Source organism: Macadamia integrifolia, unplaced genomic scaffold (assembly GCF_013358625.1).
Source record: "Macadamia integrifolia cultivar HAES 741 unplaced genomic scaffold, SCU_Mint_v3 scaffold998, whole genome shotgun sequence".
In the NCBI taxonomy this organism is placed as follows: Eukaryota; Viridiplantae; Streptophyta; class Magnoliopsida; order Proteales; family Proteaceae; genus Macadamia; species Macadamia integrifolia.
This window is the reverse complement of record NW_024870614.1, coordinates 188,608-210,872: the sequence shown is the minus strand read 5'-3', so window position 1 is coordinate 210,872 and position 22,265 is coordinate 188,608. Positions and strand designations below refer to the sequence as shown.

Below are 22,265 nucleotides of genomic sequence, written 5' to 3'. Positions count from 1 at the left end.
CCTCCGGAGTAGAAGTTGGAAACACAAATGATAGGGGGTGGGAAGTGCAACTACTATATTGATCTTGACTAAGGACATATTGATCGGTGAAATCTGTAGAAATTCTAAATTATCATAATCATAAAAATACGTATCAATTTATTATTAATTATTGTACAATTATACTTTGAATTGAGTCAGTCAACTCTCTCTCTCTCTCTCTCTCTCTCTCTCTCTCTCTCTCTCTCACCCCAAAGCCACACGTAAATTTTTTTTCTAGAGCCAAAAGTTACTTTTAGTTTAACTATCGTTATATATATATATATATATATATTTCTTCTTTTTTTACTCATTGATATTCTTAAATGTGTTTTACTGAAATTTCTCATAGAATTTAACTTGGAACATAATTAATCAGGTTCTTTTAATATTCATTTCGGTTCAACTCTTACTATCTATTAGTAAGATAAATAAGGTTGGCATTTTAGGCAAAGTAGTATGATTACACAAGGCCTAAGTGACATCCAATCTTCTATGATTCAAATATTAGTTTTGCTGCTATTGTCAAATTGAATAGTTATCGAGCTTCTTTTTTTATTCCTTGCTATTTCATATTCACATTTTGTTATGAGACTTCTTCCTAATAAAATTCCATATCTTAGATAAGTTTAAAAACAATAGTTTTTAAAAGACGAGCAATTATGTTGAAGAAGAAATCGTTTAAAATAATTACGAGTAAAAAATAATATCATTTAAATTTGTAAGAGTTGTTGGACACTTGAAAAATAATTTAGATTATCGACTATAAGAAACAAATGAAAATACGATGAATGTATAATTTTTGTCCATACAAATACACAATAAAAAAATGTTTAGTCAACATGCATACACACACTCAAAAACAAAATGCTTTACAACACATGCATGTGCATTTGCACGTGTTTTTACTAGTGTGTGTGTATATATATATACACTAGTAAAAAAATACGTGCAAATGCACATGGGGTAGAAATTACTAAAAATTAATCTAAGGTATATGTGTTGTCTTACGTTGTGAGTATGTGCGTATGTGTGTGTGTGTGTGAGAGTGAGAGAGAGAGAGAGAGAGAGAGAGAGAGAGAGAGAGAGAGAGAGAGAGAGAGAGCTACATAATGAAAAATTATAACCACTGAAATAGAGAGTATTTCCATCTTAAGAAAAGGAACAAAAATGAAACAAGCAGAAGAGCTGAAGTGAGCAGGGAGGGATGCAATGTTCCTTCACTACCACCAGAAGAAATAAAATTATGGATGCCAGCTACAAAAGAACCTGCAAACTACCAAAATAAACCTGCAAATCAGCTCAACAGACATTTATTTAGATTAAAAATAATAAGAATAATAATCTATCAAATTTAGTATCCATTCCTCCAAATTCGTTGGCTATAGACTGGCTTCTATTCTAGAAAATAGAAATTCAACAATTGCTGATTTTTAAATCGTTGGCTGAACAGTGTATGTTTTCATATATATGAATTGTTATCTGGTTTACTTGATAAGCTCTTTGTATAGATACCCTGCTTTACCCCAATTGCTACTTGTTTTCAGTAAGTTCCTTTCTATCTATTGATCCGCATGCAATTTAATAATCCCTTAGAGGTACAAAACGTTCCCATAGACGTGCTCTTTATTTTCACTGCTTTAGTAGAGGTCTAGATAGAGTTCTAAAGCCAAAGACCGTCTTGTAAGAGTGATTTCGCAATGTAAGAGGTTCATTGCGTCTTTTTTAGTATATCAACAAAATTGAAGATATGAACCCAGCCTTTGCCTCAAATTTAAAATCGAGGAGGACATTAACTGCCTTGATATCACGATGAATAATCTTAGGATGATCTGCAAACATAAATATTTTGTGAGAATGACTCCATCCAACACTGTAGGTTAGAGGAACCCAACCCCTTAAAAGTTATGGTGAGAAGACAGTAAAAGGAAACCCACAATCTTCATGGAGGTATGCTAGTCCATAACCGCCTCCCCTTTCCTGCAAAAATTTATCTCCTTCTGATTCGATAATTGTTACCAAATTAATGGCTGACAGCAAAATGCAGACACTAAGATACTTCATGATCAGAAGCATGTTATACGAGTCGAGAGATAAACCACAAACTTGAGCACCACAAGTAGTAAAATATTGTGCTGAAAGCAAAACTCATAATAGACGTAAGAAATGAGAATTAAATGGGAATGAACAAGGTAAGTGTGTAATCATAATAATGATTGATATTTGGCATTCAATGTTGCAGCAGTATAAAACCTTCCACACTTATGCAAAGTAAGACAAAGATACACTGCCTCAATTGTCTGGAACACAAGCATTTTGCTAACCAACTTTTCAGATGTAATCTTTTTTATACCAGATGTTCCACTTAGAAGAATAGCCTTTCTGAATCCAGCATCATTTTGCTTTTTCGTGTTTTAGACCATTTTACCCATTACAACCGAAATCAGAATCCAAAGGAGCCGCATCAATTCCGAATTTTGAAACAGTGCTTCAAATAGACCATCAGTTGGGCGTCTCATTCCCACCCCTCATTTGAGTCTAGCTTACCCACCCAGCACCGTCATTTCCTAGCAGACGGTGATATAGCATTCATTGGCTGGCTTGTTTGCTAAGTAGAACTTGCCTTTGGAACCAGGCGACTTAGTCTACTACGGAAGGAGCCCAGAAGGCGTATTTTAGTATTTTCATGCTTATGCATATGAAAAATTTTATTATTTTGATTGATTTGCTGGACGGCCAAACGACTTTGAAAGCCAGACATCAGCGGTTTTTGAAATGACGGGGCTATTAAGACGATGAAATGCTAACGAAAGCATGCGTTATGCAAGGAGATACTTCGCTTCGTCTAGAAAGATGGCCAGATGAACCCTTCTTCAGCTTTGGGCCTGAAGCACCTGACCACGAATCGATTGTTCGAAGTCAATCCCCTCCACTTTCATTGAAGCCTTGGTCGCTTAGGCGGGGTAAAGAGTTGTTCCTAGAGACAAGCAGTACGAAGCAAACCCCACCCCGCCCCCCCACCCCCCAACTTTTCTTCCCCATTACTATACCAAATTAATAAACCAATCAAGAAGTCAAAATACGTGGACAAATGACCCATCGTTCCATACAAACTCCAGTGATGAACAGGGGGCAGAAAAACAAAGAACATTGCAAAAAAACACAGAAAAAGCGACAAAGTAGCCAGGAAACTCAACCCCCCCCCCCCTCCAAACACCAGTTTGTGCAAACCATTAGCTACACTATACAGACAATTTTGAGTTTGAAGAAAAAAATCACTCCCCCCAACAACACATGCCGGAAGCACCGATATTACCCTTTCGGTCAGCAATCCAATGCAACACATCAGTCAGAATTGCAATCATCTTCTTGGAGCTTGTATCGACTGAAGTGACTGACCCTGAATTTCCATTCCCCTTCAATTGAGTCATAGGATACAAACTCAGCACCTTGGTCTTGCGCCTTCTTCTTTAGCATCTCCTCGTATTTCTCAACTTTTGGCCCTTCTGTATACTGCTGCCCTGTCTTCTTGTCAAAGCATTTGATGTTGAGAAGAGTTACCTCAGCAGGTTTGTTGAGCCCTTGTCCTACTGGGGGCTTCTTACTTTCATCCATATATACAATCACCTCCCGGTGGTTAAATTGAACAAGGGACTCGAGATCTAGCCGCCGCACATCAGTCTCCCCTATGAACTTGATACTGCCATATCCATGCCGTCCAACCACAAAATCCTTCACTCGGCGGCAGAACCCTGGCTCAGCCCTTTCTTTGGCCGCCAGCTCTTGGATTCGGGGCTCTGTGTAGTAGTCAGAATGCCGAAGCTTCGGCATTAGTGCCTCAATGTCAGCCCCATGCTCATACACAATTGCAGCTTCCCCAGCCCTGTGCCCAGTGAGTGTAATGTATGAGTCTCCCTTTTGTGTGGAATGATCATCATGTACCCCATTTGCCTTCAGATTTATTTTGGTAGTAGTTCTTTCCCTGTCAGTACCACCTTCAGAAGGATCACCTGCACCATTTCCAGAGTCATAAATGAAAGCAGGCAGCATAAATTTGACCAAATCCAAGGATTAAGGAAACATAAGCAGAGAAAAGTGTATACATGTAAACTGTCCATACATAGTGTAAACAAAAATTAAATAAATAAATAAATTGGTATAGGACTATATCAGAACATGTATAAGCATGAAAGCAGTATCAAATTGATCAAATCTGGTGACAAAAGAAACATAAGCAGAGAAACTTTGTATATAAATGAAAATTATGCATACAAAGTATGTACACAATTAAATAAATGAACTGGGTATAAGACGGTAATAGAACTCATGTCATCAGTGAATCCCAATGTTTACTAAACTATTTTCTATTTTATTCTGTGTTACACATGATTATAAAGACACAAAAAATGCATAAATTTATCGCATAGCAGCACTTAAATTGGTCATATAACACCTCAGCAAACAATTGCTTGGATTCACTTGTTTGTCTATCATAGAGCATCTGGCGTCAAAGAAGCCCTCTTCCACTAAAGGTAAAAACAACTGTGACTTTAATAATCCCACTATCCTAAACACATAACAAATAGATGGTTGAGCCCCCGACTAATGAGTCCTGCATCAAAGACCTCAGAAGAAGGGTTATGAATAAAAATAAATAAATACCAGCAGGGACACCATTATCTAAGTAACCTGATCTTTGATTTTTTAAATTATATCAGTTTCTTTCCACTCCTTTTAATTCCCTTGATGCACTTGAAATTTTCTTTTCTTCTTTATCACATGCTTTACTTAAATCACTGCCTGGAAGAAATAGGAGAGATGCTGAAGCTCACCAGGTGACTACCCACACCTGCCAGCCAATAACTGTACATGCAGATTAGTCATTCCCCAAATAGGGGCTATAACACACTTTCCCACCCTCCAACCAATTTCTTCCCTACTTCAAAAATTTGATATCTTGAAAGATCTTGAGATAGAACCAAAAATGCCCTATAATAACTGTTTAAATTCTTACCGAAATTTTTTTTTAAATGAGGATGACCCAATGAAAATAAGAGCAAAGGATTTTCTTGGTGGTAACCAAGGTCACCTATTTTCAGCTATCAACGAAGGATGATGTGGCAAGTCAACAATTTTGAGAAACAGACTGCACCTGGTTTGACCGGAACCAGGAACCTCTTCAATTTCGTCTCTGATAGTAAAACCAGAACATGCAGAAAATCACATTTTATCTTAAAACATAGCATTGTTATTTTATTTTTATTTCACAGAAACCCAGACCCAAGAATACAAACTTAATTTACTCTCTGATCCTACAAGTCAGATCATCTGCTGCACCCGACCAGAAAAAGAAAGAGGAGAAATTTTGAAGAAGACATAGAGGAAGATCAAAGAAGAGAAGTGGAGACGAAGATCAAAAGACAACAGCTTGCCTCAGCCTCACAGATAAATAAATGTTAAATGTTAAAATATGAAAAGAAAATGGAACAACAACCGAACAAAGCCACAGAAATCGCAGTAAGCAAAAAATCATATTGTAGGGATGACTAGGAACCACAAATACCCAGGAATTCCAAACACGAACCACAGCTTTGTGGGAAATTAAAAGACTCCAACAAACCCTTTGCCCCAAACATTATTGGGAAGCATGTGTGAGCTCTAACTGAAATATAATTGGACAGCTGAAATTCCTACTTTGCAGGATCAGATGCTCAGAATGCTATCTGATAGTCGATCCCATCCATGCAGTCGAGTCAATTGTGATTTTCTTTGCACTCACCAAGAATAATTGTGGTGGAAGAAGTATGCATTGGATAATAGAATTAGTGATTGATGAAGATCTAGTGCGCAACACTATCTGGGGACCATTCTGTGTTAGAAGAGGAATGTATTTAAGGTGTCAGAATGAATCCAACAGATAGATGGGGTATGGGGATTGAATGGATTCTGTTCCAAAATAAAAACAAGGACCTCCTCCCATGAAAATTGTTTAATTCCCACGCCCACACCCACCCATCCACCCCCCAATCCCCCTCTTTCATGAATCAGAAATTTCAGCAAAATACCCAAACAATCACTATACCATACATGGCCGCATCCAAATTTTAAACTTCTCATGTTCACTTTTCAATTGCACTGGCCAAATTAGGAATCAACCTCCTCGCCAGTTCAATGACTGATCTGGATCGGTACCCATAAACCACAAGGGGGCCCTCTGGTAGCTACACATTTGAGTTCCCTGTTCCACCAACCTATGGCCTGTCCTGTATTGGGAATATTTTTCCTCATGAACAGTTAATGTTTGAAATTCTTAAGAGAGTGGGTTTGCTGTCATGCCAAACAGGCAAAGTCAGGACTCACGAAACCACTTTTCCACATGGGAGCAGGGTTTGGCAGTTCAACAAAATTTCCAAATGTTCCTCATGTCATCCCTTATCCATGAGTTAAGTTTCAGCATTCATATTAAGGTGCCATATTCTTAAATCAAGTACAAGAAAATTCAGAACTATTCTAGGGCTACCATGCAAGAGGAAGTTCAATAAAAGTTGGTCCATGGGGCTGATGTTACCAAGGAACTGTACACATGACTAAATCCATAGAATCCTCCTTCACTAGATCTGCCATATTAGCCTTCCACATGAATAAAACCCTTCACTGCAGACTCCAAAGCCTGTAGTTTTGTAAAAGAAAGACGTTGTCCACTTTTTATTCAAAACTTTCCAAAAAGAAGACAGGTTGCTATAATGCAAGGTCCTTCTGGACTGAAACTTAACAGAAGTAGAGAAATGGGTACCCTTTTCTTCTTTTTCTTATTGGGTAAAGAATTGGGTACCCTTGAATGAACTAAGAAGCCACATCATGGAATTAGGTAACCAATATTACTATGAGAATTAACAAGCAAAACTTTTCACAAATAACAATAACATAAAGGTAGCACTAAGGAAAAATATTTTGCGAACAAGGAAAGATTTTTCTATCTGGCAGATCTTGACTAAGTCATTTGGCCCATCAGATAGATGGAGGGAATCTACTGGACAGACCATTTCTCCAAATCCGTGGCTTAACATGTATCAGACTCTTACCCTTGTATTTTAGCCCTCCATATTTTTTTCAAAAACATTGACTCATCAACAAATTCTTAAACCTTCATTTTGATACATGGTGAAGTCCAATCAGCTGACAGTTGTCCACAACCACAAAGTGTGCACAACTGCTGGACAAGGTACTCAGTTGAAACTTCAAAACACTACACCAACTAATACTAATGATAAATCTAAAGAAATTAGAGTATCAAGGAGGGGCAAATCGATCTATCGTGAAATAAATTATAGACTAGAGCTTACTATCTTTATCATGAGCAACAGCACCATTTGAAGCAGAAGCTGCGACATCCCCAGATATTTTTCCTGAATGAGAAGAGTATCATGTCAATAAAATTTATATGAAGACAAGCACAAGTGCACAACGCAAGTTGAGTCCACCAAAATGTCAATATTGTTATACTTTGGGGGTGAAATAGATTATAATAGACAGCTAGAGTAAATGCCCATCTCTGAAATTAATGTGGAATCCTTGAGGTTAGCAGAGTTGCCTCATCCAGCAAAAGATGGTAAAAGGAGGACAAATACAAACTAGAGTTTGTATCCCCACATTGCAATACATGAAAGAAATGACACAGAAACAACCTTCAAGGACATGACAGGACCCGACAGCAGGATAATGAGGATATTCAATTGCAAATATCAAGGGATGTCCAGGTCATCAGAGTTGATTGACAACCACCCAAGCCAGGAGCTGCTCAAGGTCTTCCTCTAATGCAGGGTAAGTAATCTTCTCATCAAGAGCATAGGCAAGACAAAACGGATGCAGTCGTCATTGCCCAATTGGGCATGGGGAGACCTTATTCTGGACCATGGATAGGGTATATGGGCTATGGGCTGATTAATTATGGGTTGTTACTGGTCGAGGTTCAAGGGGAGGGAGAGGACGTGGTGCTGGAGGACGTGGAGGAGGACAACAGTTTAATCAGCATGTGCACCAATGTTCTTAAGGTGGTAAGCCCAATCATACTGTTGATAAATGTTGGGCCAAATTTGGCAAACCTGAATGGGCACAACAGTTGGCCAATTCAGCAGTTACTGATGGGGGTTCTGATGGGATGTCTTCCAATTACACGAACTCTATTTCTGCACCTGGAGCATCATCTTCTTCAGGCCATGAATCACTTACTTAAATGCCAAGGCTGAGTATAGAGCTAGGGCTCATACTACGGCAAAATTGATGTGGTTGCAGTCTCTCCTCCAAGAGCTTAGGTTTTCAACTAACAAGCCTATCAATATGTTTTGTGAGAACCAGACAACAATTTATATTGCTACTAACCAGTGTTTCATGAGCACACTAAGCACATTGAAGTTGATTGCCATTTTGTACGAGATGTAGTGATGAAAAAGTTGATTGTTACACTCTTCGTTGCATCTAGAAATCAACTTGGTGACATGTTTCCTAAGGCATTATTTCGTCCAACTTTTCTTGCAAGGAGTTCCAACTTCCAAGCTGGGCATGGATGATGTCTATGCTCCAGCTTGAGGAGGAGTGTTAGTGAAGGAGTTTATTTGTCTTGGTAGTTGTTTAGTTAACAAATTTAAAGTATCACACCATAACGTATTGGTATCAGTGGGTATCAATACAATATGGTGAGATACATATCTCTTTCTTTAAGGGTTACTATATCCACCATATTGGCCAATACGGTGGTATATAGTGCGATACTATACGATACCATCAATACATCTCTTGAAACCCCCATGTGCTTCAATCTCGATTCAGAACCCAAAAGAAAACATGGGGGGGGGGGGTGCTCCAAAACTCCCAACCGAGAATGCTTCTGAGCCCCCTTAACCTGGTTTTTTGCCTTAGATTTGAGTTGGGGTTTTCAGTACAAACTGAAGAGATCTCTCTATTACCTTGCTATCTTAAAATGAAGAGACGAGATGAGAGGCGATATATAAAATGTACAATATCTCGGTCGGGATCTCCGTGAATATCTTGGTCTCGATTCGACTCGAGACCAACATCACTCGCCTATCTCGCCCTGCTGTGAAGAAAAAGTGAGCTTTAGGTGGTTTTTCTTACCAAATTCTCCTCTACAGTGTAGATTAACAACTTCAACACCTGGTGATTGGAGATTATCACTTCAACCTTTGGAAATATTTTTCTTCTCAAGAATAGTTTTAGGTAAAAACTTCTCAAAACCTTTTTTTTTTTCATAGAAACATGGTCAGTAGTTTTTTGTTTTTATTGTGGAATAGCCTAGGGTGAAGGGTCTGAAGACTACTTACATAGGGTACAAAGTCAAAGTACCATTTTGGGTTTGATTTTTAAAAACCAATGTTTCCACTATGTCTAGAAGGCATAAAATAGGGGAAATGGCAAGTTCCATGGGGCTATAAAGACCATATGGCCACCAAGACCAATCACCGAGTCGACCAGGAAAAAATACAAGATCTCTCTTTTTTGGTTCAGCGAGACTAGGGGCGAGATCAAGATCTTAAACCTTGATAGCACCAAACTTCATCATTTGTAAGGATTAGAACTGAGATTCAAGAATTTTTTTCATGTTTGAATTTTTTTTTTTTCCCATTTCTTCCACAAACCAAGTTCTATTACTTTGGGAAAATTATATGTAGTAGTTCTACATCAGATCTACTATGAGTCGGAGAGACATTACCATAACTATTTTGACTGGGGTCAATATTGTGCCTATGTCGGTCAGTGCACAACACCATCCTAGTTGCTCCTATTCCTAAAGACCCTTCAGCTATGAGTATGAACCACCCCGACACTCTTCATGGTACTAGACTGTTGCTACATAAAAGAAACCCCATACTTTATAACAATTTCAATATGATGCACTTATCTCATTATAAAAATTTTTCCATTTTAGTATTTATGCATAATACATGTTATATAGTGTTTATGCATATTGTTTTTTGCTCCAAAAATGTATTTTCATGCGTATCTTGACCATTTATGTGAGTAGCTTTAGCGTATCTTGAGTATCTCTGATCTGATGCGATGCGATGCGATAAAAATACGATATGTCTCTAAGTATCCAACCGATACGATACGCGATACTGATACCTTAAACTTTAAGTTTTTTCTTTTGGGTGAATACCTTAAACCTTAAGTTAAGTAGGGGTATTGTTGTAATTACTTGTTGATTAGTTGTTAATAAAAACGAGTATCAACACTGTGAGGGAAGTCTATTATATTCTCTTCTTATGCTTTGATATTGGTTGAAACCTTGATTGATAAAGTGTCGGGAGGCCCACAAGGTGTTAGCGGCAATTCAATGAGCTGAAATTGAGTTTTTGCTAGTTATAACATAGGTTGGGCTTTTATTTTTATTGGTTTCACTGTAATGGGCTTAAAATATAAACCTATAAAATGAAGGTGAAGTCAGTGCATGAGATTACTGGCTGGTATTTAAGCTAGATTATGAAACTTACTAGCTAGATAGATTATAGCCACGGGTTCAAGTAAGGAAACAGCCTCTCTGCGAAGAGGGGGTAAGGTTGCGACCCTCATCAGAACCCACAGTGGTGGGAGCCTCGTGCACTGGGTACACCCTTTTTCTTTAACTTACTAGCTAGATAGAGTTCTGTTTTAAGTCTCACTTTATTCAGTGTGTGAGAATGATTAAGAGTCCTTTCAGGGATTTGTCTTCTAGATCTGATTTCGTAGTTCTTCTGATATACTGTTATCAAGCATGGTCTTTCCTTCTCATTGTCTATTCTCTTTCTACTCTTTTATTTTTCTTATTCTTACTTTTCCACCGTTGGTGGTACTCCTGTCCTGGTTTCCATTTTCATTTTTCAGTTTACTTCAATCAGCCATTACTCCCCATTAACCAAACAGACTTGCATCAAAATTTGAATATAAACTTCTAGTTATTCACCCTCTTGAATCCTGATTTAATTTGCTGAAGTTGGATAGCTACATAAAAGTACTAGTAACACTGCCCTGTTTTCCTAACTTTACTAGGCCTATACCGTCGTCCTACAATTTGTGCCGAGACTTTCAAATTGAATCAGTTGGTAACTTTGCACCAGTAGGCTGTTCGACATAGTTTCTATGAATACTGATCACTCACTCTTTTACTAGCTATCTAATTTCTCCTATCAGACCACTAATCTGTCCGCATGTTGTCCCTACTATTTTTCTATTGATCTTGATATTATTGTATTTCTAGTTTCTAGACTTTCACTAGATCCCTGAACTGCATTAATTTGTACACACACACACACTCACTCACATGTGATTTGAGCATAATTGGGTGATTGGATTATGAGATTTTGAAGTGTTTTTCTGCTTTGCTATTGTGTATATGGGACTGGAGTATTCCAAATCTGCCCGATTGCCCTTTCTCTATTATTCTTCTTATAGTTCTGGTCATGGTTCAAGGTTTCGACCGATACCGTCGAAATTTTCCACATTTCCACAGTATCACAGGACTCCGATACCAAATACCATGTGACTTTCAAAAGTCAATGGTTTCGATCAGTATCGACCAAAATTCCCACATTTTGAGTGGACCAATGGGTTCGACCCTTTGGGTGGAACCAACCTTGACAAAACCTTCTTAAATGGGAAACCAAGCCTTCTTATTTCAAAATTTTAACCCTCTCCCCATTCTTCTCTGTGAAGTGGGAAACTTAGGAAAACACTCAAGATTTTGCCCCCGTGCATCAAATTTTTATTCTAAGCTTGGATTTTGGATATTCATAGCAAATCAACCTAAAAAAGGGAGCTTGGACCAAAAAGGTATTTTTTTATAGAATATCCTTGGAGACTACTAGGAATTGACTGTTGAGTGTTGACTATTGACTATCGACTATTGAGTGTTGAGTGTTGACTGTTGATTGTTGAGACTTGAGACTTGAGACTTGAGACTTGAGACTTGAGACTTGAGAGAGAACTCACAGTTATGTAATATTATTTTTAGTTAGTAACTTATATATGTACTTATGTAGTATAGTTTCAGTCAACGACTCAACGTACATTAGCAAACTTTGGTCAACACCACAAGTTTGACTTTAGGTATTTTTTTCCATGAAACTAATTATGTGAATGGATTAGAAATGTCTAGAATAGGACGTACACAAAAAATAGGCCAAAAAAACACATTTTGGGGAGTCGAAACCAAAGTTTCTACCAAACCAGGAAATTTTCCATGGATTCCTTGAAATTTCCCAGATTTTGACCAAAACTTCGGTCTCCCCAAGGGTCGAAACCGATATTTTGAACCTTGGTTCTGGTTCTTCATAGCCCGATGATATTTCTTCTTATTAATTTCTTCTTTTGTTGATCCTACCATAACCTTTATCTTCTTCTCTGTTTTCCCAATACTGATTGCATAGTTCTGGCTATTATATCTGAACTGCAAATCTGAGTGATGCAGATTAATCACCAAAATAGGCCTATTTTATTAGGAATAAGCCTAGGGTTGGGTTCTATACATATTGGGCCTTTGATCCCATGTGTTTTGAGTGTAATAGACCACTTTTATATGTCTAAAAGGGGGCTCTAAGATTGAGTACGAGATTACTAGTTAGTTTCTCTTTTTCATTAGTTTCCTTTTTAGTTGGGCTTTGATGGGGTTAGTTAGTTTCTAATTTCAGTATTTCTTATTTTCTAGTTTCTATTTCCAGTTTTAGTAACTAGGTGAGTTTCTAATTTTTAGTTTCCTATTTTAGTTTTTGGAAACTAAAGTTAGTTTCTAGTTTATGTAACCCCCCATCATTATTATAAATAAAGGAGAGCTATCATTAGTAGAGCGAAAATTTATGAATGAAAAAAAAGAAGCTTGCTGCTATGTCTCTACTAAGACTGCTGTGTGTTTGATCACAGTGGAAGGGAGTGGTGTTTGATCCATTCAACTCCTTGCGGTGGGAAGCCCAGGAGGATCTACTATAAGTGTTTTCTTCTTCTTCAAGTATTTTCTCTTTTCTCAAGATCTTACACTGCTGCAACACAGGTATTTATACTGCAACTTTTCTGCCCAGAAATTCTGAAATACTACCTTTCGGCCTCTTCTGCTGGAGTCAGTTCCAGCCACTGTTTAGCCCCCAAATTGAGGTTGATTGTTCCCCTATATTCCCTCATGGATCGACCCAATGTGGGTCTGATTCTAAGTTGCTGTCACAGAGAAATTCAAAATCTCCAGAATTTTGTCATGTAGTGAATCTGCCAGAATAGAACCAGATTTGACTGCTGATCTGTCTAATTCTGCCCTACTATTTTCCTGCTGTTGTTTGGGACTGCTGCCTCTTGTTATTACTGCTGGGTTCTAGTTTACTGATCTGCTGAATTCTGGGTTGGATATTATTGACTACTGTGTTCGATAACTGCTGTTTCCTCTTTCTTTTCTGTGGTCTGATTTTTTGCTGGTATATCAATCTGCTATGGATTATTGTGGAGGTTATGTGGTTGTTCTTGGTTTAAAAGTTCCCGCAGTTTGGGTCTGGTTTGGTTGTCAAATCCAGTCCTACATTATTGAGATCTGCTAGAATCATTCTAGACCAGAAACTGAGATCTGGTCACCATATTTTCTTATTTTCTCTGATCTTGGATCTAGCTTGAAAACTAACACAACTGGGTTTCATCTAATTTTAGACCTCTGATTTTCAAGATCTCTCAACTATTACTACACTCGGTTAAATTTCTGGGTAATCTGACTATTAGATTGAAATATATTTAACTCTCATTGTTTTCTATTCAGCCCCCTGCTCTGTTCTATCGATTCCTAAAATATCCTTGTTAAAATGTAGTCCTTGCTTGTAGATCCCTTTCTAGAACCTTGAACTGCATTAAAAACATTAGTCCAAATCACATGCTGATCAATGATGAAACTTGAACTTCAAGGAACCACATTGATGCTTCAGAAAATCCAGTTGTATTTCCTCCCAATACATCAAATAATTGCACTAAACCAAGAAATCCATTTACCACCAACATTGTACAAACAACAACAACAACAACTCAGCCTTATCCTAACTAATTAACTAAATGGGGTCAGCTACATGGAGACAATCAAAGACGTCAAAAGAAAAGTAAAAAGAAAGGAGCAAACTGCAACAAAAAACAGAAAAATCTCACCTAAAAGGGGTTGGGAACATGGATTCTTGCCCTCCAAAAAGGAGGTCATACTTGGGACCAGACCACCAACACTGTACCCCTTTCTTAATTAATCCTATGACCTAATCATACAAGTGGACTTGCAACATACAATCAAAATGTATCTATTTGGATGCAGACAAGGAAGAAATACTTGCCATTTTCATGAGCATGATTATTAGTATCCTTCAGCAATGGCACTTTATCTACACTAGCTTTAGAGGGCCATTGTTCTGTGGGGCGAATAACCAGTGCTCTCGGGTTCTCCCTTGGGATAAAAAGAGCATCTGCCTTTGGTGTGCTAGGTGCTTCTTCATCATCACTATAAAAGGGGACCTGCATGGGAACAGGTGAGTTAATCATCTTTCCACATGCTCGGGAAAACTCTCAAAACGAAAGACAAACTGCAAGAGTCCCAAGTCAGACTGTCCAATTTTACATAATGAAATCTTCAATGGCTTTCAGCAACAGAACCATCCTCACCTTTGGACCATCATTTTTAGGATGATATTTCCTTACTGGCAACCTCATCCTTCTTTGAGACAAGTGCCGAGAAGTTAACAGGGAGGAAACTCTTACTGGAGCAGGCTTGTCCGTGACCTATATGTAAACAATGTTAGTTCCATACATAAGAAGTCGTTGGAGATGCAACAACGCAAGCATGCAGCTCTTTTTTCACTATTTTATGACAGAATGCAAGCACAGTTCTGTACACGAGTACAGACAAACATCCCAAGTTTTAAATACAGTAAAAAGAACATATGATACAACCAAACAGACCAAGGTCAACCAAATGAAGCCCTACCGGCATACTAGAAATTCCATACTGAATTGAGGGTGCAGATCCAGTGCGACCAATTGACATCTGAGGCATTGCAGGAAGAGTTCCAAAAGGATTTGAATTTGACAGAGACACTGGTTGTATGCCCATGGAACCCTGAGTGGCAGGCCTGTGGAAGATACAAATTTCAACCAGCAGGAATCATTACATTGATTTTAAAAAAATTGAAAATTTATTCGACAAATAAAAAGTAAGCATAATACAATGCATCAAAATAAAATAAATATCCTAGCTTTGGACATTTAAGTGCTTTGTGCTTTCCATATTGAATAGGACTAAGGACAAAAACTATGGAAGAACATCTTCACTCGCTAATGACAGTGGCAAGAACATATTCTAAAAATTAAATTAAATTATATCCACTCAGGATATCCTCATATGCAATTTCCATCAAGCCACAATAGCAAAATATATAGTGCAGATTTAGAACATGTTGGAAAACACAAGACAGCTGGTCCAATATCTGTTATGGTAAGAACTATCACTACTGTCCGAAATATTAGAAATCAAACCGGCCAGGGGGGGGAACAGGGGACAACAAAAGTAGATAAAACATACAATTGTCCAAATGCTCCCTGACCAAAGACACTCGAAACACCACCAAATCCACTTGAAGCTCCTGAAATAGAAAGAAAGAAAAACTGTCAATGACAAAATTCAAGTGAAGGCCAGAAAGAAGTAATACAACCTGTAAGTACCTGGTTGTGTCTGTCCAATGTTTCCAAAAGAAAAAGCACTTGATGTCTGAGAAGGTTGCAGAGACTGAAAAAGGAGCAGAAAGAGTAAGCTATGGATAGAGTTCATATTCATATTAAAAAATAAAATAAAAAGGCATACAAACAAATTTGGAGATATGCTCATTTTGTCCCCCCCCCCTCGAATGATCGGTGCGGCAGTTAGGCATCGTTAGACGAAAGAGTGGTCTTTCAGGATTGGTCGTTGTGTGTCACCACCTCCCACCTATCCTACACATTCGATCAAGGTTGTCACTGCGAAGCTATAGTCAAGGTGCACGGGGTCTTACCGTCTAGCCGTTGGTACTCCGCATCTTCACGGAGAATTCAATTTCACCGGGTCCATGTCGGAGACAGCGGGGCAGTCGTTACACCATTCGTGCAGGTCGCTACTTATGCGACAAGGGTGCAGTAAGCTTGGCAATTCTTCTATTGGAAGACCAGTCTTGTGGGCTTATCCAATGGATATGGCAATCTATGAACCTTCAGATTTCATCAGGCAAGGATATGGCAATCTTTGAACCAAACCACTAAGACACCAGTTCTTTCCCTAATGTGGTTGATATGCTAACGAGTGGATTGAACTTATATAGATATGTTCATCAGGAACCTGCCTGCCAGTACATGAGCCGACTCTTTAACCAGGAAACCTTATTGGTTTTGGTTTTTTCGAACCACAAAGGTATAAGAAACCCGATTAACAATATTTGCATTTGCTACATCACAGATAAGGAAGCAAATCCCCACAATAATTTTCTCAATAGAAGTGAGGAGTTTTAAGTGGCTAGCAGAAATGGCATCAATGGTCAACCCCATGCATGGAGAAGGTACACTCAGGAAAATTCCACATCCTGAACTCTAATTATTGGTCAAATTTCAAGCCAAGATCTTTCCAACACAACACTCTATAACCCATACAAGATCACAAGAATGCCAAAAACATAGATGCAATTACAATTAATTAGATGAGTGACTTACAGTTGTTTGCCCATAACCCACTGGATTGCTCGAATTCAGCAGTGATGGAGTGGTTGGGAACAAGTTTCCTCCAAATCCAGTTGATGGTTTGCTGAATATGCTCGACTGACCAAAGGAGGAGGCAGTATTCTGCCCAAAAGCTGAAGTAGTCTGTCCAAAAGCAGGACCCGCTTGCACAAGTGAAGGTGTAGTAGACTGGAATAATGGTGTTGTCTGGGTGTTGCCAAAATGCAAACCAGAACCAAATGTTGAAGTCGTTCCAGGAGCAGAAGCAGAACCAAAGATTGAGGAAGAAGACCCAAATGCAGATGTTGTTGATCCACCAAAATGAGGTGGAGATGAACTAGCTCCAAATGCAGGGGTGGATGATGCTCCAAATAGAGATTGTGTGGAAGATGAAGTCGAACCAAATGGGTTAGATGTAGATGATGAGCCGAAGGGAGATGAACCAAATGCTGGAGTGGATGAAGTTCCAAAACCCGACGAGCCAAATGCAGGTGTTTTTGGAGCGAACGGGTTGGAAGATGTTGGTGTGGAGAAGGGATTGGTGGATGACTGACCAAATGCAGGAGAAGGAGCAAACGGATTTGACTGTGCAGGTGGCGCAGCAAAGCCAATCCCTCCAGCAGATTGACCAGCAGGATTGGGACCACCTGACAATTCAAATTATATGCATAATAAGATAGAGAATAAGTAAATAAACTTCACAGAAATGAAGCAAAGGCTCCTAAAATGTAATTGATTGAAAAAAACTTATACCTTTATCGCCCAACTGGTAGTCCTCCCACCTCAATTCTTCATGGCTTTTATCTTTGTAAACAGGCATCGCTGATATTGACTCCAGCTTTCCAGCAGGCTGTGCACCACCCCCATCCACCTCAGGTGTAGGTGTGTAAGGCGTCACTCTACTACCACCACGTTGGCCTCCAAAATTTGACGGGACAAAGCCTGAGCTTGCAAACGTTGGTGTTGTAGCCTGGGATCCTGCATGAATTGGGAAAGATGAAAACAGATCAATTAAAGCACAGGAATGGGGAAAATATGAACTACCAGAGTTCCTACCACTCCAAGTAGAGCATGTACACCAAGCATCCTCAATGTCCAATCTATATAAGCAAAAACCAATAAAAAAATAACCACTAACCAAAAGGAGAACTCTGTGCTCCAAAAGGAGATGGAGTAGTTCCAAATGGGCTGCTACCGAATGCAGAACTTGATTGACCAAAGGCTGGAGATGAACCAAAACTGAAGGACGGAGCACTTGAAGAGCCAAAAGCAGGAGAATTTGAAGCACCAAAAGTAGGAGTACTGGAAGCACCAAATGCAGGAGTACTGGAAGCACCAAAAGCAGGAGTACTAGAAGCCCCAAAAACAGGGGTGCTTGAAGCCCCAAATGCTCCCCCAGATCCAAAAGCCGGTGAACTGGACACACCAAAGGCTGTTCCCGTGCTACCAAATGTTGGAGTTGTCGAAGATCCAAAAGCAGGGGTACTTGTGGCACCAAATGCTGGGCTGCTTGTAGCACCAAAGGCAGGTGAGCTTGTTGCGCCAAAAGCTGGTGTACTAGAACCACCAAATGCAGACTGACTTGATGCACCAAAGGGCGTTGAACCAAACAGATTGCTACCAAATGCTGGTTGAGTTTGCTGAAATGTGCTTCCAAATGGACTTGTTTGAGGAGTCGATCCAAAGCCTCCAAAAGCAGGCTTCTGCCCAAAGACAGAAGAAGATCCTGTATAAAGAAATGGAAAGGGAGTTGCCAATCAAGAAAACAATCAAAAAGAAACTCGTTAGAGAACATCATAATTTGATTAATAACCAGACCATATAGAATCTCCCAACTAGCTAATCAGTAAGACACTGTTCGTAAGAGTTTCATAAAATGGAAACTTCGGTAAGACTAAAAGCATAGGCAACGAATAAACAGTTGGTGTGTCGGTATCAACAAACCCGAAAACTCAGGTTCAGGGAATCAGGTTGATGGAGGACCGACAGAAATAGGGAAGAAATTGTTGCAAGGGAGAAGAGAAGAATGGGGGAGGGGAGGAAGAAGTTCACACGACCAAGCAAACCACAAGGTTTCAACCAATTAATTAATTCATCATTCATAATCTGTCTAATTACTTGGGCTACATGCCTTTATATAACAAATTGAGACTAAAACTTGCCTAATCAAAATCTAAAACTGAAATAGAAACTACTAATTACTCCCTAAATGCTAACTAATAAAATTAGAAACAGAATAAAACTTAAAGTGGTAACTCCCTATTGGACTAAAAACTACCCAAAATAAAAGATTACATATATTCCCAAATAACATAACTCAATATTTCCTAAATAAAGTAAATCCTAAAATATACTATTGATCCAAAAAATCAAGTCAGATCTGGTTCGTCTCGGTTGAGATTTCCCGAAGGGTCAACCCGGTTCAGCCTCAATTGTGCATCACAGGTGTATACAGATTTTTTTATCGGAACATATTATTGGTTATTGTTTTATCATAAAACAATTGTGTTGCCAGAAAGGGTAAATTAAATGCAAATAATCAGTAAGTATAATGTATTTTATCAATTTTTATCAGTTCAAATGAAGATTCCAAAATAGGCTTTTCCATTAGGGCTCCATAGATTTGCCATTGGACCCTAGGTCTATGATATCATGCGAGAGTGAGAAAAATCAGTTTTTAATTGAGGTCTGTAACTTTTGGGAGTGGGCCCTAGGTATATTATATCATATGTTCACTTATTATATCAAATCTCAATATTTTACTGTAAGACATAAAAGAGAGAGATATAGAGAGACCCATAAGGATGATGCCGCCACCAAGAGTTCGCGATGAAGTGTAGCTTTCTACAATTGGGTTTTAAATTTAAACTTGCAAAAAGAGCAAGAGTCTAAGAGATTAAAGATCTGTTAAGTTCCTCAGCTGAGGAGAAGATGCCACCTTGAAAAGAGCAAAAGAGCAAGAGATCAAAATTCACAAGTCTGTCAATGCTCCTCTAGAAACAGAGAAGATGGAGTGAACAGGTATGCTTCATCCACTGCATCCCCCTCTCCAGCCACTTCAATTTTTTTGGGCTGGGGGGGGGGGGTGCAAATGACTTGGGAGAGGACGAGTGGCACAACCCAAAAATGTAATAAAACGAACTACTATTAAAAATGGCAGTACAACAATCTAAGATCTTCAAGTAGTATTTTTGTTTACTTAACACTTTCTAGAATGAATTCAGCCAAAAAGAAATTTTTTCTTCAATTAGATTAAACATAAAGAAAAGAACATTTGATAAATTTAATCATCATATGAAGTTTAGAACTTAGGTCTTTGTTTAAAAGGGAAGAATAAGTTAAAGAAAGATGCAAATTCCTTTTATGATATTTAATAGACAGAACATTACTTTCAAGAATCAACTCCTCCTCAGATTAAGTAGCTGATTCATTGGCTCCATTTCCCCCTTTCTCTTACTCAAAATCAGGTAAGTGTGGAATAAACACCTAACCTATTGGCATACTTGTGAGTTGTGCTAATGACCAGCATCAAGTGAGTAAGAAAGAGAAAGAGTGGTGTGATCCCGGGGCGGGACACTGGGTCCATCCAGATGATCAACTCAAATAACAATGGTAGTGGAAATTCCATTAAAAAAAAAGGAGAGAGAGCGGAACCTAGTGCACAAGGCTCCCGCTACTGCAGGGTCTAGGACAGGAAAATGTATGCAGCCTTATCCTCTGCTTTGCAGGAGAGACTGTTTCAAATAACAAATGGTAGTGGAAACTCCATAATTTAGTAATAATGCAACACCTTATATGTAAGTAAACAAATGAAAGGGGCAAATGGAAGTACAACTTAGAAGAAAGGGTTTCTCTGAAAACTAAAATAAGATTAGTAAATAAAATAAAAAAACTCAGAATCATAGGGTTTTAGGTAATTACTAAGAATATGGTTAAATAATTATGTGGGAGATTGTCTTCAACCTCCCAACAGAATAGAGAGACGGAGAACAAAACTGGATTAGATCGATAGAAGTCAAGCACCAAAAACCCTAACTACCCACAGGCAAATCAATAATAATAAGGGTAATTTACAGTGCCACCCCCTAGAGAATGCCACTATTATAAGAACACCCCCTCTGTAATACCAAATTATACTCAGACCCCCTGCTGTCAGTCGCTATTACGAAATATATCTTATGTGCTGATGTCAGCTACTATATTTTTTTTTAAATACCAAAATGCCCTTATTAAATGTGAAGTACCTAAACAACCCATTTAAAAGTCCCCATCCCCAAATTGAAAGATACTATATACCCTGACCCCAACTCGATACCTTCACGTTCAGAGCACTAGCGATCACGTTCAGAGCACTAGCGATCACGGCGGCGGCGGCGGCGGCGGCGGCGGCAACGACAGCGGCAGCAGCAACAGACAGCGGCCGTGGAGGGACTCGCGACAACCAGAAGAAAATGAATCATTTATTCCCCAGTTTCTATTAACATTTTTATTACCTAAGTAAAACTCAAGACCAAGATGGACACGATTAGGTCGAGAAGGGTCTGCTTGTACTCAGAGATGAGACTAATATAGTTAATGACGTACCTAGTCAAGGGATGAATTGTCCCACCTGGAACAGAAATCCTAGAGGTCTCGCGCTGCACGGCATTCTCGAATTTCGACTGAATTCCTCTGATGGCCTCGGCAAGCCTCAACAGTATCTTTGTCGCTTGGACTTGGACGACTTGGACCCGAACACCTCATCGACATCCGGCAAGAGGTCGGACAGGGCTTCGTAGAGGTCAAGAATCTTGAAGAGCTTCTCCGGTGATCAGCAACTGATGCTGATAGCCTTGCCGAAGTTGAAGACTTAGATGGCATCGGGTGGGATTAAATTGATCTCACGGATATTGTTAGTGGAATGGCAGTTTAGAGTATGAATCCCACTATTACTCATACTTCCTTCTCCCTCTCGCATCTCCTCTTCTCTGATGCTGACGCTGCTGCATCGTCCACCTCCACCATCAACTGAGTGGTCATCACCAGAATCAAATTCGTCGGAGCCGTCAACTATAGGGCTGCTCGAGTGGGTGGAAAAGGAATTAGATTCAAGGAGTGAGTCGATCTCAAATGGGTTTGTATGGGTGATGAGGATATTACGAAATTCATCCTCAAGACAAGCCATGGCGATGAGGATAATACGAAATTCATCCTCAAGACGAACCATGGCGATCTGGATAGCACCGTTGACCTTGGCGGAGTTACCACCTAATGCAAGAGTAGATTACAAGAAACTACCCCAGCAGTTTATAACCCCATACAATACAAATAGGAGCAGGAAACAAAGAAATAAGACCATCAAATAAACCCCCAAGGATACAATACCAATGCAGGAGCAAAACCAACTCAAAACCCAACCCGATAGGAGAGAGAAAGACATGCTATAGACCTGGAGAGAGAAAAGTGCGGCCAGGTCTGTAGGGCTCCAATTGAGCTATAAATTTGATCGATTGTAGGGCCCACCAAGGGTACAA

General features: G+C 39.1%; 1 protein-coding gene across 2 annotated transcripts in view; it reads right to left on the bottom strand.

Moving 5' to 3' along the window:
• Positions 1 to 3,102: 3,102 nt before the first annotated feature.
• The window catches only part of LOC122070764 (nuclear pore complex protein NUP98A), a 31,446-nt gene continuing 12,283 nt past the window's right edge, over positions 3,103 to 22,265 (bottom strand). For both annotated transcript variants that reach the window (XM_042634960.1, XM_042634961.1), the window contains exons 4-13: positions 17,891 to 18,478; positions 17,506 to 17,730; positions 16,747 to 17,399; positions 15,733 to 15,796; positions 15,593 to 15,653; positions 14,999 to 15,143; positions 14,677 to 14,793; positions 14,352 to 14,529; positions 7,362 to 7,424; positions 3,103 to 4,028 (exon numbers count right to left, since the gene is read on the bottom strand). In XM_042634960.1, coding sequence (XP_042490894.1) covers positions 3,364 to 4,028; positions 7,362 to 7,424; positions 14,352 to 14,529; positions 14,677 to 14,793; positions 14,999 to 15,143; positions 15,593 to 15,653; positions 15,733 to 15,796; positions 16,747 to 17,399; positions 17,506 to 17,730; positions 17,891 to 18,478 — 2,759 coding nt within the window. In that variant the 3' untranslated portion in view covers positions 3,103 to 3,363. The remainder of the gene's footprint in view (positions 4,029 to 7,361; positions 7,425 to 14,351; positions 14,530 to 14,676; positions 14,794 to 14,998; positions 15,144 to 15,592; positions 15,654 to 15,732; positions 15,797 to 16,746; positions 17,400 to 17,505; positions 17,731 to 17,890; positions 18,479 to 22,265) is intronic.